The sequence below is a fragment of the Achroia grisella genome, unplaced genomic scaffold, assembly GCF_030625045.1.
Source record: "Achroia grisella isolate CSIRO2021 unplaced genomic scaffold, CSIRO_AGI_Agris_v1 utg2183, whole genome shotgun sequence".
In the NCBI taxonomy this organism is placed as follows: Eukaryota; Metazoa; Arthropoda; class Insecta; order Lepidoptera; family Pyralidae; genus Achroia; species Achroia grisella.
Genome location: NW_026712719.1, coordinates 1,068,101 through 1,084,787, shown reverse-complemented (window position 1 = coordinate 1,084,787; position 16,687 = coordinate 1,068,101). Strand labels below are relative to the sequence as shown.

The following is a 16,687-nucleotide window of genomic DNA, read 5'->3' as shown; positions in this document are numbered from 1 at the left end:
GTGGAGGGTGATAAGATGAACATGAGGTCAGGTCAGTTAGCCCATCGTTACCAATTCACTAGGAATTTCTCACAATGAAGGAACTTTCCAGAAGGAACCGCGTGAAGGTCGACCTAACATGGTACATCGCTAGCAATGGGGATTACCAGTTCCCATTATTAACAACCCATTCTTATTATTATTATTATTATTAATTAACTAAATACGGAATAAGCATATTTATTTAACTTTAATTTTGAAAAGATAAAACTGTCGGAAGGCATGTATTTATTTATAACAAATCTCTAAAGAGAAGATTCTAAAAATGTTAAACATTATTAATTAAATGCGAGAAACTTTTTACGCTTTTTTTTACGTCATTTGTATGGACACTTCTGTGCCTCTGTTTCTCTTAATTATATATCTAAGTGGCTTGCTTTGTAAGTGTGAAAATGTCAGATTGTTGCTAGCTAGACCTCCACGCGGTTTCCACTGGAAACCATCATGAAAAATTTTTGGTGATATCGTCGGTTAAATAGAAAAATGGCACTATTGAAGATATACATTTTTTACAAGACAAACATTTCAAGTTTTTTTAATGTTATGTAAATTATTTTTTTCTTTTAAATATTTACCAAAAATTTACACAGAAGTATTATATATTAAACGCCGTCTTAATCATTATTTAGGTAATGATTAAGACGGCGTGGTTAATTTAATCTAAATATATATAACTCAAAGGTGACTAACATAGTGATTTATCTATACATAGCCCAAACCACTGGACGGGTCAGGCTGAAATTTGGCATCCAGGTAGATGTTATGACGTAGGCATCCGCTAAGAAAGGATTTTGATTAATTCTACCCCCAAGGAGATAAAATAGGGGATGAAATTTTGTATGGAACTTTGTCAATTTTAAACCGATCGGGCTAAAACTTTGCATGCATAAACCTGCTATGACGTAGGCATCCCCTAAGAAAGGAAACAAAAGTAAAGCCGCAAAAACTATACATAATTAATAATAATACTTCTTAACGCGAGCGAAGCCGCAGCCAAAGGCTAGTTGACTTATATAAAAGAAGGCAATTCTAGCTTCTAATTTTGAAAAATGACATTTTTCTATTTAATCGACGAATTTGTCACGATGGGCTAACTTGACCTCATATTCATCTTATCATTCTCCACCGGTTCCCCGCCAGCGTATACCGTTAGCGTAGGCGGGTGCACCATTCCATTATCATCTATTAAAGAAATGCTATCTCTAATGTCTGCAGATTTAGTGTCGAACAATTCGCGACCAAGGCAAACGACGTGGTCAGTTACTTGAACATCTCAGCGGTGACGTCAGATGACGGTGGACTGTACACTTGCAGAGCGGCAAACTCGCTTGGTGAAGTGGCGCACACGTCCAGGCTCAATATTTATGGTAAAATATTTGATGATGATTTGCTGAACTAGTAAATATATATAGGCCAACAACGTACTTACAATTCCCTTAGTGTTGCGGGTGCTCATGGGCGGTGGGACAAACGAGCATGCGGATCACCACTTACCAGCAGGTGAGCCGCATGCTCGTTTGTCCCTTGTGTTATAAAAAAAATACCTGAATGTAATGGAAGATGAAATGCCACTGCATATTCTATGTGGTTGTAACCTACTCATGCATAAACGGAAGTACACTGTTCTATCTTTAGGAGATAAAAACCATCACCATCATTGCGACGATCGGTCCTGCGGTAATTTCTTCTCTTTTATACCTTATTTTTATGGGCCTCAAGCTTCTCAGAGATTCAAATATTTCAGGGACCTCTAATTGTATTATAAACACCCATTGATAATATAGTTTTCTCAAATTGAAAGATTTTTTGTAATCGGTCAATTTTTAAGTTTGTCCGTCACTAGCTACTCGCCCCGACATCACACGGGTGTACATGTATTATGTATATAAACCTTCCTCTAGAATCACTCTATCTATTAAAAGAAACCGCTTCAAAATCCGTTGCGTAGTTTTAAAGATTTAAGCGCACAGACAGACAGACAGCGACGGCGACTTTATTGTATACTATGTAATGATGACCATAAAAATGAAATGTGACCTCATCATCGTATTTTTGTTTACTAATGTATGTATATATTACAGGTCCACCTTATGTAAGGTCACTAGCGCCGATCAGAGCTGTCGCTGGTCGGGAACTGATGCTGTACTGCCCATACTCTGGCTACCCTATCAGGTGAGAAGTCAATGCAATATATTTCAGCTGAAAATTGCCGTTTAGCCAATTGCATGCTGCTGAGCTTCTGACCTTATTGTATTGCTGTAGTTCGCACACAATAACACAAATTAGTTAATCGTTTTAATTTTTGAGTTTACTTTTAGGTTATCTAAATTAAATTAAATTAAAAAACCTTTTATTCTATTATTTACAATTTTACAATACATTTATTAATATCCCTAGCCAATAGTCGCCTCTAAATCATAGAGCCCTAAACCCCTCCACACGTCCCTCTCCCGCGCCTTGCTCATCCAGTCTGCTTCAATTTCCTGTATAAAGAAGAATATGACAATGGCATATAATATAATACACTAGCTACTCGCCCCTGCTTCGCCTGAGTGTATGTATTATATATATATATATATATATAAACTTTCCTCTAGAATCACTCTATCTGTTAAAAAATCCGCTTCAAAATCTGTTGCGTAGTTTTAAAGATTTAAACATACATAGAGACGGACAGACAGCGACAACGACTTTGTTTTATACTATGTAATGATTTATTGTTAAATATTTAAATTTATATTACCTACGTGTCGGCAGAATATAGATTTAAAAAAGTGGCAACTCATTTAAACCTATATTCAACAAAATAAAAACTCTTTTAATGATTGAGATTACCCGAATCTAAAATTTCTTAAACAAAATTATCATACAAGCATTTAAACTCAGGATATTTTAGTATTTATCTACCTATGAAAATAAATTCATTTTTATTATTTCTTAATGATTTCCTTCACATCTTTTCTTAACCTCACCGTGCACTGTAGTTATTCTTTGATGAGTATGTTAGAATGACAGGCAGTAAACTTAGCTTTTTTATTAAATTAATTAACATTATTCGGGTATTTTTTTTTATTTGGAAATGAATCCATTAGAGGTAGTATGAAAGTGGCGCCGGTGTCAGAGAGGTTGAAGAGTAATCGTCTATCATGGTATGGACATGTAATGCGTAGGAACGAGGATAATATTTTAAGAAAGGTGTTACATATGAATGTGGATGGTTATAAGGGCAGAGGAAGGCCGAAAAAGAGATGGATGGACTGTGTGAAAGATGATATGGTAAGAAAGGGAGTAAATAACGCGATGACTGCGAACATGGATGAATGGAAGCGAAAAACATATTACGCCGACCACAAATAAATGGGATAAGGAAGAAGCAGACGATGATTTTTTTTTATTTGGCAGTTCTGTGAAGTGGCACAGAGATGGCCAACCTGTTGAATGGGACAGCAGTGTAGATGGCGCACTAAGGGTAGCCAGGGTGGAGCCGTCTCATGCCGGTACCTACACCTGCTTGGTGATGGGCGCCCACGGGGAGACAGCCAGGAGGGAGCTACAGCTGGTTGTTAGCAGTAAGTTTTTTATACTACGATTTTAGCAAAGTAGCATACTATAGTATAGATAGATAGATGAGTTCTTTATTCAACAATTACAAACACATAGCATACATGAGATACATTTTATAAATAGAAATAAAGTTTACAAATTAAATAATACAGAAATATATTTTTTTATAAAAACTTCATGCACAAATACAAAACAAAATAAAGGTGCATATGGCGGACTTAACATCATAAGGCATTTTCTCCCAGTCGACCATAGGGCAAACAGAGATTAGTGGGCGGTGCATTTAAGTAAATAATAACATGAAATAAATAATAAAAGGAGAAAGGTACACTTTCACAGTAGGGTTTCACAGTAGGTTTAACACAGTAGGTTTCCAGTTCTAATTTATTTCAATTCACAACAAATGCGCGCGCGCGTCAAGACCGCTGTACGGTCCGTTTGTTACTAGGTAAGGGAGGGGAGGCAAAGGCTCGGGAACAGAAAACTAACGGACTCTAATATAATAATATCTGTGCTTACGATGATACAGGGTAGATTTTGAACACATAGAAAACACCCAGACTGATACAAACGTTCATACTCATGAACACAATTTATGGTACCGTACGAGGAATCGAAACCGCGACCTTCGGAGGTTAGGCGTAGTGCTAAACCGCTAGACCACCGAGATGTAATACATTTATTTTTTACTCTACAGATCCTCCTGAAATAGAGCCGTTTTCCTTCTCTGCAAACCTGCAAGAAGGCAAGCGTGCTCAGGTCAGCTGCAGCGTGACGTCGGGAGACATGCCAGTACACTTCACTTGGTTAAAGGATAACGCCCCTATACCCACCAGTTTACAGGTTTGTTAAGAACTATTTAATTATATATATCTTGGTATAAAAAACTGCTAGGTCATTGAACTTATTTAAAAATCCGGGACTGGGTTCCCACCAATGCTGCCCACCTTCATGAAGGAGGACTACTGGCTGAAGGGGATGGTGTATCGGCGCTACCGTGGCGTCAGTGCCGTGACCATAGAGACTATTTGAATCCATATCTATATATGTTAGTCTATAAGGTACTTATAATATGGTCCATATAGCCTCAATTAAATAGAAAAAAAATTACTTAGGTGGAAGAACGGGCCGCTGACTTTTTCAGCAATCTCGTATTCAAAGAGGTGTCAGCCCGCCACAGCGGACTGTACACGTGCGTGGCATCCAATTCCGCGGCCAAAGTTAACTATACGGCCGAGCTGGTGGTGAAAGGTAACGTCGAGGAGTAGATCCATCCAGCACCTGAGCACTGAAGCACCAGCACACGATCACAGCACCAAGCCACGCTTGTATTGAGCACATTGTAATTATTTTTCAGTAATTCCTTTGCCAATCCTGATCCTTTAGAATGGCCATTTGTCAGAAACGTTGGGTCAGAAAAATTCTGAATACTCCATATATATTTTATCGAATTAGGTGTTATTTTGTCCATTTCATTACTTCATGGATTTGTATTATTTTCTTTAATTCCGTTTAATTTACATTCGGTCAGGAAACCTGACCACCGCTACAGCGTTACGACCTTCCCTATTAGCACATATAAGATATGCTCTAGTAATCAAATTCCGACCATCATTGGATCAGCCATATACGGCTCTAAACGAGGCATCATCAGGCAATGAATAAAATAAACCAGTATCATATCTTAGACAACTTTTTTTTCTTACATATTATTATTTTATATTTGTTTAATATCTGTTTTATATATTTTTTTTAATTGTAAACTTTGGCCTGAAGTGAAAATCAGTGCTGGAAATTATGTCTCCAGCATTATTCTTAGATTTGGTCCATATTGCCTCTTTTTTGTATTATGTGTAAATTGTTGTTTTTTTTTATTTTATTATTGTTGTGTCAAGACGAATCAATATTCTATACTAAATATTATAAATAGTATGTGGGTCAGAATTTTTCTGACCATAAAGCCTCTGACATTATTCGGCCAGGTTTATAATGTTTATTAAAAGTGCCTACAGGAATTCTTCAGTTCTAAACTTTGAATGCATTCAAGTTTCACGAATGCACATTCATTCATCCTTGCGAGTTGGGGCACGGTCAAAATCTATAATCATAATTACGATTGTTCTGTTATCTATAAATTTTGATCATGCCTTAATACCCCTACACTTTGACACTAAATTGCACTATTTGTGTATTATTTTAATAAAATTTAACTCATTAATGTATTATTGGTAAGGCTTATTTTTATCAAATATGGTCAAAACTAATATGACAACACTGAAATGTTTCGTAATCGAACTTGTTTCAGCCCATGTTTATATCATTCATCCATTTATGTTCTACATAAAGAAAAAGTTACTTTCATATATAAAGTAATGTAAATAATTCATTACATTTACTTTAATTTATAACGTCTTAGATACGAAATTTTCTTTCTTACAATTACACGAAATACCAACTATAATAATAAAAAAATATCATAGTATATAGCAAATATATCTGAGACTATCTATAATATACATAAAGGTAAAAGTAAAAGAATAACTGAATTTATTTTTTTAAATTTAAGTGGTCATTTGTTTTATTAGTGTAGAGTTACCAACCGTCCTGTTTTCCCAGGACATGTCCTAGTTTTAGAAGTGTCCTGGGAAGCCATGAATAGTTATTTAACAGCTGGGTTTTTAAAATCTGCGCGCCTCTTAATTACTGATTTTCAACAGTATAATTTTATCAAATACTTTTTATTAAAAACCTGATTATATTAATTACTTGAATGTTACTACATATTAATGTAACTATTGCAACACTATTACTGCGTTCTGTTTTTAAACTGGATAGTCCTGGTTTTCTTTAACTTTCAATCATGGTTTTTTTATATTTAGGCTTGGCAATCCTATATTAGTGGCCAGTATTATCGTACGCCCTTTACTCTACTAAGCAAGTTGGTAATATAAATTACTTGTAATAAGGTGTTCGGAACAAAACCTAATTGCATATTAACTAATTTAAACTATACAAAAACTAATAGTTATTATATATTTATGTATATATGTATATGTTGTTTTATTATGTTTAAGTAAATAGACATAGTAGGTATAAGAAAATATATTAAATATTCTTATGAAAGTATTAATGTCATATTAGTTTTGTGTTATTAGAGTATAAGCTGGCTACGTATGCCTAAAAATTTTATCATTTTTGTTCTGCCCAGCGTTGGATTACAGCTGGCTAGTGGAAAGGGTAATATTTTAAAATTATTAAACATATAAATTTATAAATTATAGCTATGAAACGAAACGAAAAACTCTTTATTGATTCTCTAACAAAAAAAGCAATTACATAAACAAGTATGTTTTACTTAATAAAAAAAAGTACATTGTAGAGGTATCAATGGGCGGCCTTATCGCTAAATAGGGATCTTTCAGACAACCATTGAGGTGATATACTACGAGTTCACGTCTGTCTGTAGTTACTATTAGACATAACTTTAGCTAGCCTTCCACAATGTTTTATAGATCCCACAATATAATAATAGAGAATATAATAAAAAATTGACGAGTCCATCAAAAACAACTTACGTTTACCATCTACGAACCGACACTTGTTAGCTAAGTTCCTTGTCAAATCTTTGTTTAAAATTTGAACGTATTTGCATATACATAAAGTTACATTTGCGATAGCTTTATCCAGAGAACTAGTTAATATTGACTGATTTTGTGATAGATTTAATTTATTTATTTATCATATTTTCGCACACAAAAATGTATACATACTTAATGCATATTTTGTACCAGTCAAATACAATACCGAAATAATGCTTTTAGATATATTGATATATATACGATTATATAAAAATGATAGATACCAATAATATATAAGTAATTATGTCCCGCTACAAATAAACGATTGGTAGTATTAACAAACAAAATGTGTAATAGCTTTCATAATACCAATAAGAATGTGGTAAACAAATATGGGTAGTCCATAATGCTCAAAGTGGGATGCAGGGTGCTGTATTTCGCAAAATTGCAATGAAGTTCTGCAGCGAGGAACAACCATCCCAGCATAAATAAAATATCTCCTTTGGAAAGTATACACTATTCTGAGGAGATAAAAACCAAGCTCCTAAGAATATCCTTCAATTCTTGTCCCTGACGGGTCTAGGCAGCGTACTCTAAAAAAGGGTGAGTACTATATCCTTCAATTCTTGTCCCTGACGGATCTAAGCAGCGTACTCTAAAATAGGGTGAGCACTATATCCTTCAATTCGTGTCCCTGACGGGTCTAGGCAGCGTACTCTAAAATAGGGTGAGCACTATATCCTTCAATTCGTGTCCCTGACGGGTCTAGGCAGCGTACTCTAAAAAAGGGTGAGTACTATATCCTTCAATTCTTGTCCCTGACGGATCTAAGCAGCGTACTCTAAAATAGGGTGAGCACTATATCCTTCAATTCGTGTCCCTGACGGGTCTAGGCAGCGTACTCTAAAAAAGGGTGAGCACTATATCCTTCAATTCCTGTCATTAACCAGCCTAGACAGCGAACTCAAAAAATAAAAAAGGCGAGCAGAATAGGTCACAGTCAGGTCACCTAGGTCGCAGTGCTACTAATCTAAGCCGGTGCTTAGACAGTAATAGCCCAAAACCCTTAATAAAAAATACGGTCCTTTTACGTCTATAAAATTTAGAAATAATTTACCTAATGGTGATGAGTTAAGGGTAGTTTTGTTAAGTAATTAATTTAAATGCAGCCAGGAAAGGTAAAGTAATAATTATATTAAATATCTATAAGTATTTAATTTATAATATTAATTAATGATAATTGTAAAATGTATTTATTCCATTTATGTATTATCTAATGTGTAAATCAACCATGTACTATGTTAAACGGTAAGTATAATTTACTGTGGATTGTCTCTACTTTATAATTAAAGTATCGGTTTGCATTTAGGAAATTTGGTTTTTTAAAACCAATTTTTTAATTCAACTTCCATTTATTTGTATGTAATACTGACTGATAACTACTTAACTTATTCAACTTATTTTATTATTATTGTCTCGGCCGATTGGCTTTGCGGCGAGATATTGCATCTCTGTGCATTTTCTACCGCATATATCACGGGGAGTGTTCTGAGGAATTGTTCGGATTAATACCAGCTGCTGAGTTTCACCACCGTACAACTCGCCAGAAACTAAAATACCATCCTGATCATCTGGATGAATGGCCGTCCTCCGCAGTGCGGTTTTAATACACATGCATAAAAGTATTTAGCAATTCACACAAAGCCTAAATCTAGTAGCTAGTCCCAAGCTAAGCAGAGCTTGGGACTGGTAAAAGGCACCTGAAATTAATATATAGATATTTTTTTAGAAATACATACATAATATACGTAGAAAATATCCAGACTGATACAAACGATCATACCCATGAATATTTGTGCCTTGCGATAAATTGAACCAGCGACTATCAGGCAGTGTGCTAAATCGCTAGATCACCGACACTGTCTATTCGTCTAGGTCTAATAAAATCTATACATATAAATAAAATTGAAGTGTCTGTTTGTAATATTCAAATAACCGTTTTTTACTACATGCCTATGAATATAAATACAGTTTTTTCATTTCATACGTAATTTAAGAGCTACGCTAAATACTTTCGCGATATCATGCTCTTTAATTCTTGATAATAATAATAAAAAATAAATACGGTACATACGCCAAAATAACATTTCTTACTATTTTTGGCTGTCTATCTTTTGGTTCCGGCTAATCTCCGAAATGGCTGGACAGATTTTGACGGGACTTTTTTTTTGACAGGTAGCTGATGCAATAAGGAGTAACTTAGACTACTTTTATTTCAGAAAAAAGAAAGTTAAATTCCACACGGACGAAGTCGCGTGTACAGCTAGTTTTAAATATAACACTCTCATAGCACTAATTATTTGCTAACAAAATCGTGAGGCGGGCCTGTCAAGTGTAAAACGAGTAATTCGTGTGGCTCGAATTCACATTATTTGGGTCAGAGGTTACTCTAAATAATTATCATTAATTATATTTATTTTGACTTATTATACGACCTTACCAGTACGAAGTCTTGATTAATTAAAGATTTGAAGTAGATAAAATGAGCCGTAAAGTTATGAAATTGATTTCAGTATAAGATAATACAGTAGAAACAGTACTCGATGTAAAACGGATCTATATACCGAACTGGACGGTAGGGAAAATAAATTATAATGTAAAAACTTGACCTACTACGAAATGTCTTACATGAATAAATAATTTTTGAATTTTGAAAAAAATAATACAAACACTTACTTGGTAACTTGAGAGTAGCAATTTGTAGAGAGAGAGTAGAATTTGAGAGAGAGAGAGAGAGAGAAACATTATTTAAGGTATGTGGTGTTGGAGAAGGATGAAAAGAATTAGCTGAGAAGATAAATTAGGAATGAGGAAGTGCTTGAAAGGATTAAAGATAAGAAACAGATCATAGATATTATTGAGAATAGGCGGGGAAAATGTTGGGGCACTTGATACGACACGACGAACTAATTAATGACATTATTGAAGGAAAATAGATGGAAAGAGAGGAAGTGGAAGACCGAGACACAGCTATATCAAGCAAGTTAAAGAAATAGTTTGAGTCGTGTCGTATCAATAGTTAAAATGATTGATGGAAGATCGCCGAAGGTGGTGAAAGCTTCATCGATAAGAGCACGGCTCTTAAATTGTTTGAATTAAAACATTATTTATTTAGTTATTTAAACTTTAATGCAGAAATACAATATCTAAATGTACATATGGCGAACTTAACACCTAAGGGCGTCCTCTACCAGTCAACCATAAGACAAACTGAGAAGTTAGTAAGCAACGCATTATAGTACAAACACTTACGTGGTAACTTTACAATAATATATGTTATTAGACATATATACATACTTTACTGTACGGAAAGATAAATTGATAAAATAGAAGAACATATAATTGGTTTATAAACACATATCACATAAAGCGATCATTTCTCAATATGTTTCGTTAAACGACAAATATACAGATAACATACGAGCATTCTAGTGGAATTTCTAAATTCTTTTAATAAATCCATCATTGTGATTATATATGTTAGGGTTCACATCAATATTGTAGAAAAATCTTAGTCTTAGTTGGGCCTGGGGGGAAGCTACAAGTAGTGAAGGTGAGTGTTAATGCATTCTAAAAGGGCCTTTTAAACCTACACCCGTGTCACAAGTCACGGGCGCTACTTGGGTTTCCTCTTCCTTACAGCCGGCTTCAAAGTCTAAGTCGTCATTATAATTAGTGGTTCTTACATATATAGTAACCTGTACCTATAGGTTACTATATATGTAAGAACCACTTAGATTTAGATTATATCTTCATATGACATGATACAATTTTTATGATATAAATTGTATTTTCTTTCTCTCTTCTTCTGCCTGGCCTTGGTCCCATTTATTTGGGGTCGGCCCGTCTGGTCAGTCTTCGCCAGGACGTTCTGTCCTGGGTCAACTGGGATGATTTTGGCGCTTTTTATATCCCTCTCAATAACGGACATCCAAGTGAGACGGGGTCTGCCGCGTCTTCTAGGCTAGGTACTTATGTCACGCACTGTTCTTGTCATGTGGTCTGATGGTCGCCGCACGACATGACCATACCACCTTAAGCGGCTCTCTAAAATCTCCTGTATGGGGAGTCACCTTAAAACTACCTCGAACATGGATGTTTTTGATGTGGTCCAGCATTGTTACGCCAGCAGCTCATCTTAGCATTTCTGCGACATTGAGTATGATCATCATTGCCATCATTGCCTTGCCTTTATCCCATTATTTGGGGTCGGCGCAGTATGTCATTCTACTATTCCACTGCTCTATCAGTCGTCATATCTAAACATACTCTTCTTTTATTCATATCATCTTTCACACAATCCATCCATCTTTTCTTAGGGCGTCCCCTCCCTTTACATCCATCCACATTCATATTATACACTTTCCATAAGACATGGTCCTCATTCCTCCGCCATAACATGCCCATACCAGCTCAATCTGTTACCTCGCTACTTTTCTATAACCGGCGCAACTTTCAAACTTCCTCGTATATACTCATTCCTTATTCTGTCATTCCTGGTAACCCCACACATCCATCTTAACATTGAGTATGATATAAATTGTATAAATTTAATATTATAGTATCGTTTAACACACACACACATACATAGATGTCTTTACACGACACGTTCTTTCACGCGCAATCAGAAACGCGAAATCTAACGCGCGCATTCGTGAGTGATTGCATTTAGCTATTCTTTATGTTCTCTCTTCTATTCTTTGTGTTCACTCTTTCTCTCGTTTATTGTCTCATCTTTCAATGTATCCCATATTGTCTTTATTGTATTTTACAGGTATAATCATTATATAATGTAATTACGCATATTGTTTTATTTATATAACAATATAATAATAATATATTATTATTATTATTATTATTATTATTATATTTACAACACAAAATATTAATTTCTGTCTTCCCCTCGCACGCTGCAGTCTCACCAAAATGGGTGGTGGAACCAAAAGATGAAGCTGTGCTGGCCGGGGAGGCTCTGGCACTGCATTGCCAGACTACGGGCTCACCATCACCGCAAGTCACGTGGTTGAAACAGAGAGGTCAGTAGATGCCATGTATATGTATATTACGATGTAATATCTCATGACAATTCACACATAGCGCCATCTAGTCCCATACCAAGCACAGCTTGTGTTATGATTGCCCACTGGTACAAATACTAAGACATATATTCTTTTATATATAAATACATAATATACATAGAACACATCCAGACCGATACCAACAATCATACTCGGGAATAGAAAATGTTTCTACTGCGAAGAAACGAACCCAACAATCGGAAGTAAGGCATTGAGCTAAACCACTACACCACCGAATCGAATATATTTTCTAGTGTGAGCCACGTGAAACATTGGGTTCACTACCCGACATCGACACCAACAGTTCAAAAACGGCCGATATAATAAAAAAAATATATTGTCAATTTATATTTCTGCCTAAATTTCAGGTGATATAAATTCCTATAACAGATCAAATAAATCAGGAAGACGCTGATAGTGTTATATACAAAACGAAATGTAAACATGGTAAATTTTGCGATCACCATAACGCCAGCAGATGACAATAAAAAATCTAAATATCTGGTGCATTATCCTTCCATTTCCTTCTTAGTCGAGCGCAGTGATGCCTGGCTCATCCGTCATACTCGTGAACGGGTGCTGCTTGTAGAGACTGGTCTGCTCTAATCACTATGACTGATTTCCTCTAATTAATTGTTTAACCAGTTGGTTATATATTCAATATTTTTTCTATTTGAGTATTTAATTGAATTACTGCTAATTGATGGTTTGTATTCACACACTTAAACTTAAATATGTACAATAAGAATAAAATTATTTAAAAGAACAACACGCCAGTTTCTTGCTCGTTCTTCTTGTGATGAGACAGCTTTCGAATGAGCGGTAGATTAAAAAAAATGTGATGACTATTCAAAAGTGCTTCAATGTAAGTTTGTTTGAATAAATGATTTTCTATTCTATTCTATTCTTACCTTAACTTGGAAATAATAAGAATGAATTTACTCTTACATCACAATAATGAACAGTTTCGTTCTATTTTTTTTTCAGGTTCGTCATCTACAGACTTCGTCCCTCTGGTGAACCTCGGCGGCCGCTTCCAACTTTTGACCAACGGAACACTCTGGATCGAGTCTGCGCTACCGTATGACGAAGGCCACTATATCTGCAAGTCTGAGAATGGAGTTGCTCCCTCCCTGAGCAAGAGTATTGCCGTGGCTGTTAATGGTAAAACTACCGTTGCAAACTTATTTGTGTAGTCGAAAGTGAAAGGACAGATATTCAGCATTATAGTCGTTATAGTATCTTCTAGTTGGGCCATTTGTCTATTTATAATTTATATTACAGGACTAGCTTTTACCCGCGATTTTGTCCGTGTGGTATTTGTTAATAACATATACCACGCGGACTCTATTTTTGGCGGTATTTTTTCTATGTACAGACATTCGGCCTCTACAGTTTCATTATATGTATAGATAAAAATAAATAAAATTGCTATAATAAAAGTAGCCTAAGTTACTTTAGCTATTTGCGAGTGAAAGTCACGTTAAAATCGACCTACAGTTTCAAGGATTAGCAAAACTACTACACTGATTTTCATGAAATTTTACAGTAATATAGCTTATATACATCAGAATGACACATATGCTATAAAATTCATGCGAGTGAAACCGTATGTATAGCTAGTACTACACAATTTACATTGATATACTTCTATATACTTTTGTACAAAGAAACTCTACTTACTAATGCATAGTTGCAATAACGTTGTCCTGATAGTCAGATCACTTCCTTAAACAACTGACTGACATTGAATAACCAACCGTTACTGTATGTTTATAAATATAATTTTCCATTGATGATAGCCAGATCATTTCCTTAAACAACTGAATGACATTGCATAACCAACCGTTATAGCATGTTCATAAGTATCATTTTCCATTAATGTACCAATTTATGTGTACCAGAGCCGGCGCGGTTCGAGCTGACGTCGCATAACATGACGGCGCGGCGCGGCGCGGCGGCCACGCTGGCGTGCGACGTGCGCGGCGACGGGCCCATACGGGTCACGTGGGCACACAACACCAACCACCTAGATCTTAATACCTATAGGTAAATCTCATACCACTGTATACCTTTTTTAATGGATGATAATGGAATATACGTTTTTTTTATATCTCTAAACATTGTTATGTCAAACGCCCATGTCGTACCTGCTCTCGTAAAAATCGGAGATTCTACAGTCGAAATTGTCGATCACTACGTATACTTAGGGCAAACTATCCAGCTAGGTGGGTCCAATTTCGAGAAAGAGGTCAATCGTCGAATACAACTCGGATGGGCAGCGTTCGGGAAGCTCCGATATATCTTTTCGTCCAAATTTCCGCCTCAAGACGAAGGTTTACGACCAATGTGTGTTTGCCAGGGATGACTTACGGCACAGATACGTGGTCACTAACTATGGGCCCCATGAACAAGCTCAGAGTCACTCAGGGGGCAATGGAGAGGGCTATTGCTCGGAGTTACTTCTACGAGATGGAATTAGAAATGAGGAGATCCGCAGAAGAACCAGAGTGACCGACATAGCCTGAAGAATTGCGACTCTGAAGTGGCAATGGCAGGACACGTAGCTCGTAGGACAGATGGCCATTGGGGCAGTAAAATCCTCGAGTGGCGACCACAGACCGTAAGACGCAGCGTGGGAAGGCCTCCAGCAAGGTGGACCGACGATCTGGTCAAGATCGCTGGAAGGCATTGGATGTGAGCAGCGCAGGAGCGATCGTCGTGGAGTTCTTTGGGGAGGCCTATGTCCAGCAGTGGACGTCTTCCGGGCTGCGATGATGACGAAACATTGTATAATTATAGTTTATTTAGTGTAGTATAAGCATCATAATTTGTTTATCTTATATCACAATTCGGTTGGGGATTTTTTTTTAATAGATAGAGTGATTCAAGAGGAAAGTTTATATGTGTAATACATATATACACCCGGGCGAAGCCGGGGCGAGTAGGTAGTTATTTATGATATGAGTATGATAGGTACAACATTTGAGTGTATACTGCTTGGTTTATTATTATAATCAATGCTTATATACTACTTACTACATACATACTACGTAAAGGCAACTAATCACATACTGAAGCTGCTTTGTTCATAGCCTATATATAACAAAATGTAAAAAAAACTTTTAATCGTGTTTCAGGTTAAGTATATCCGAAGCAAAGACTGATAGTGGTTTAAGGTCCCAATTATATATAAGCAGAGCAGACAGAGAAGACTCGGGCGTGTACAAGTGCCAAGCAGTTAACGCCTATGGTCACAGTGATCATTATATTTATCTTTCCGTCCAAGGTAAGATCTTTTTTAGATAAAATATGAAGAATATTTTAGTGAATCGTAGCCTAGTGGTTTACTACCAAGACTTATGGACTCCAAAAAGAAATTGTGAGTTCAAATAATAATAATATTAGGACAATTGACACAGCGCCATCTAGTGTCAAGTTAAGCAGAGCTTGTGTTATGGGTACTAGGTAACTAAATGAAGATAATATTGATATTTGAAGATTTCTCAAATATTTCAAAAGTATATTTAGGTTTCTTAAGGCAAGCGACGCGCATATGATACCTCTTGAGTTTTAGACGTCCATAAGCGGTCTGGTCCATACGTTCTCTGATTTAGAGTTGTGCTAGATTGTTGCAGAGGTGCAAATATAAATATGATGTACGTTTAAGTTTTGTTCCAATTATTCATAAATTAACTAACTACTTGTAAGAACATGTCAATCACGCGAACAACGCAGGAAGGCAATAGATTGCGGAACCACAGAGTAGAATAGACTTTTGAGTTTGTAACATATTTAGAAAAAAATTGTTTTCACGTATAATTAGTAAAAATCACGGGATCTTACCATTTTTTATTCCCCAGTTCCCGATATTTCAGCAGTGTTTCAACCGCCATGATCACGGGTAAACTGAAGAGCTGTAGACGGTAAATAAAATATTTTATGGGCATACATATGCGTCTACCTTCACACGTCTTCGTTTGTTGCTCTTATTGGTACTCGCTCGATATTTCATCTCGGCAAACTATACTTACAGTATCTTCACGTACATTTAATACACCAATTATACTCTAATATAATATAAATAATGAAAACAGAATATTGTTTTCAATTCCAGAAAAGCCCGATACGCCCCACTCGTTATCTGTCACTGAGATTTTAAGTCGAGCAGTGCGGTTATCCTGGAGTCAAGGATTCGATGGCAACTCCCCGCTGGTCGGGTACACGCTGCAGTACTGCGTGCTGAGCGCGCAGGGCTCCATCAGAGTCAACCAATGGGACACTGCCACCAGCCTCAACGTCTCCGTCCATGGCACTCCACACACCACTGTCATGTAAGCAATAAGATAGATAGATAGAATATGCTTA

The 16,687-nt window shown here is 36.1% G+C and overlaps 1 protein-coding gene across 1 annotated transcript in view; it reads left to right on the top strand.

Annotated features, from left to right (window-relative positions):
- Positions 1 to 16,687, top strand: part of LOC131842436 (cell adhesion molecule Dscam2-like) — a 253,192-nt gene that overhangs the window by 229,352 nt on the left and 7,153 nt on the right. Inside the window, exons 11-20 of the mRNA XM_059190968.1 lie at positions 1,255 to 1,406; positions 2,121 to 2,211; positions 3,442 to 3,608; positions 4,301 to 4,446; positions 4,719 to 4,854; positions 12,158 to 12,277; positions 13,307 to 13,483; positions 14,224 to 14,368; positions 15,460 to 15,608; positions 16,437 to 16,653. Coding sequence (XP_059046951.1) covers positions 1,255 to 1,406; positions 2,121 to 2,211; positions 3,442 to 3,608; positions 4,301 to 4,446; positions 4,719 to 4,854; positions 12,158 to 12,277; positions 13,307 to 13,483; positions 14,224 to 14,368; positions 15,460 to 15,608; positions 16,437 to 16,653 — 1,500 coding nt within the window. The remainder of the gene's footprint in view (positions 1 to 1,254; positions 1,407 to 2,120; positions 2,212 to 3,441; positions 3,609 to 4,300; positions 4,447 to 4,718; positions 4,855 to 12,157; positions 12,278 to 13,306; positions 13,484 to 14,223; positions 14,369 to 15,459; positions 15,609 to 16,436; positions 16,654 to 16,687) is intronic.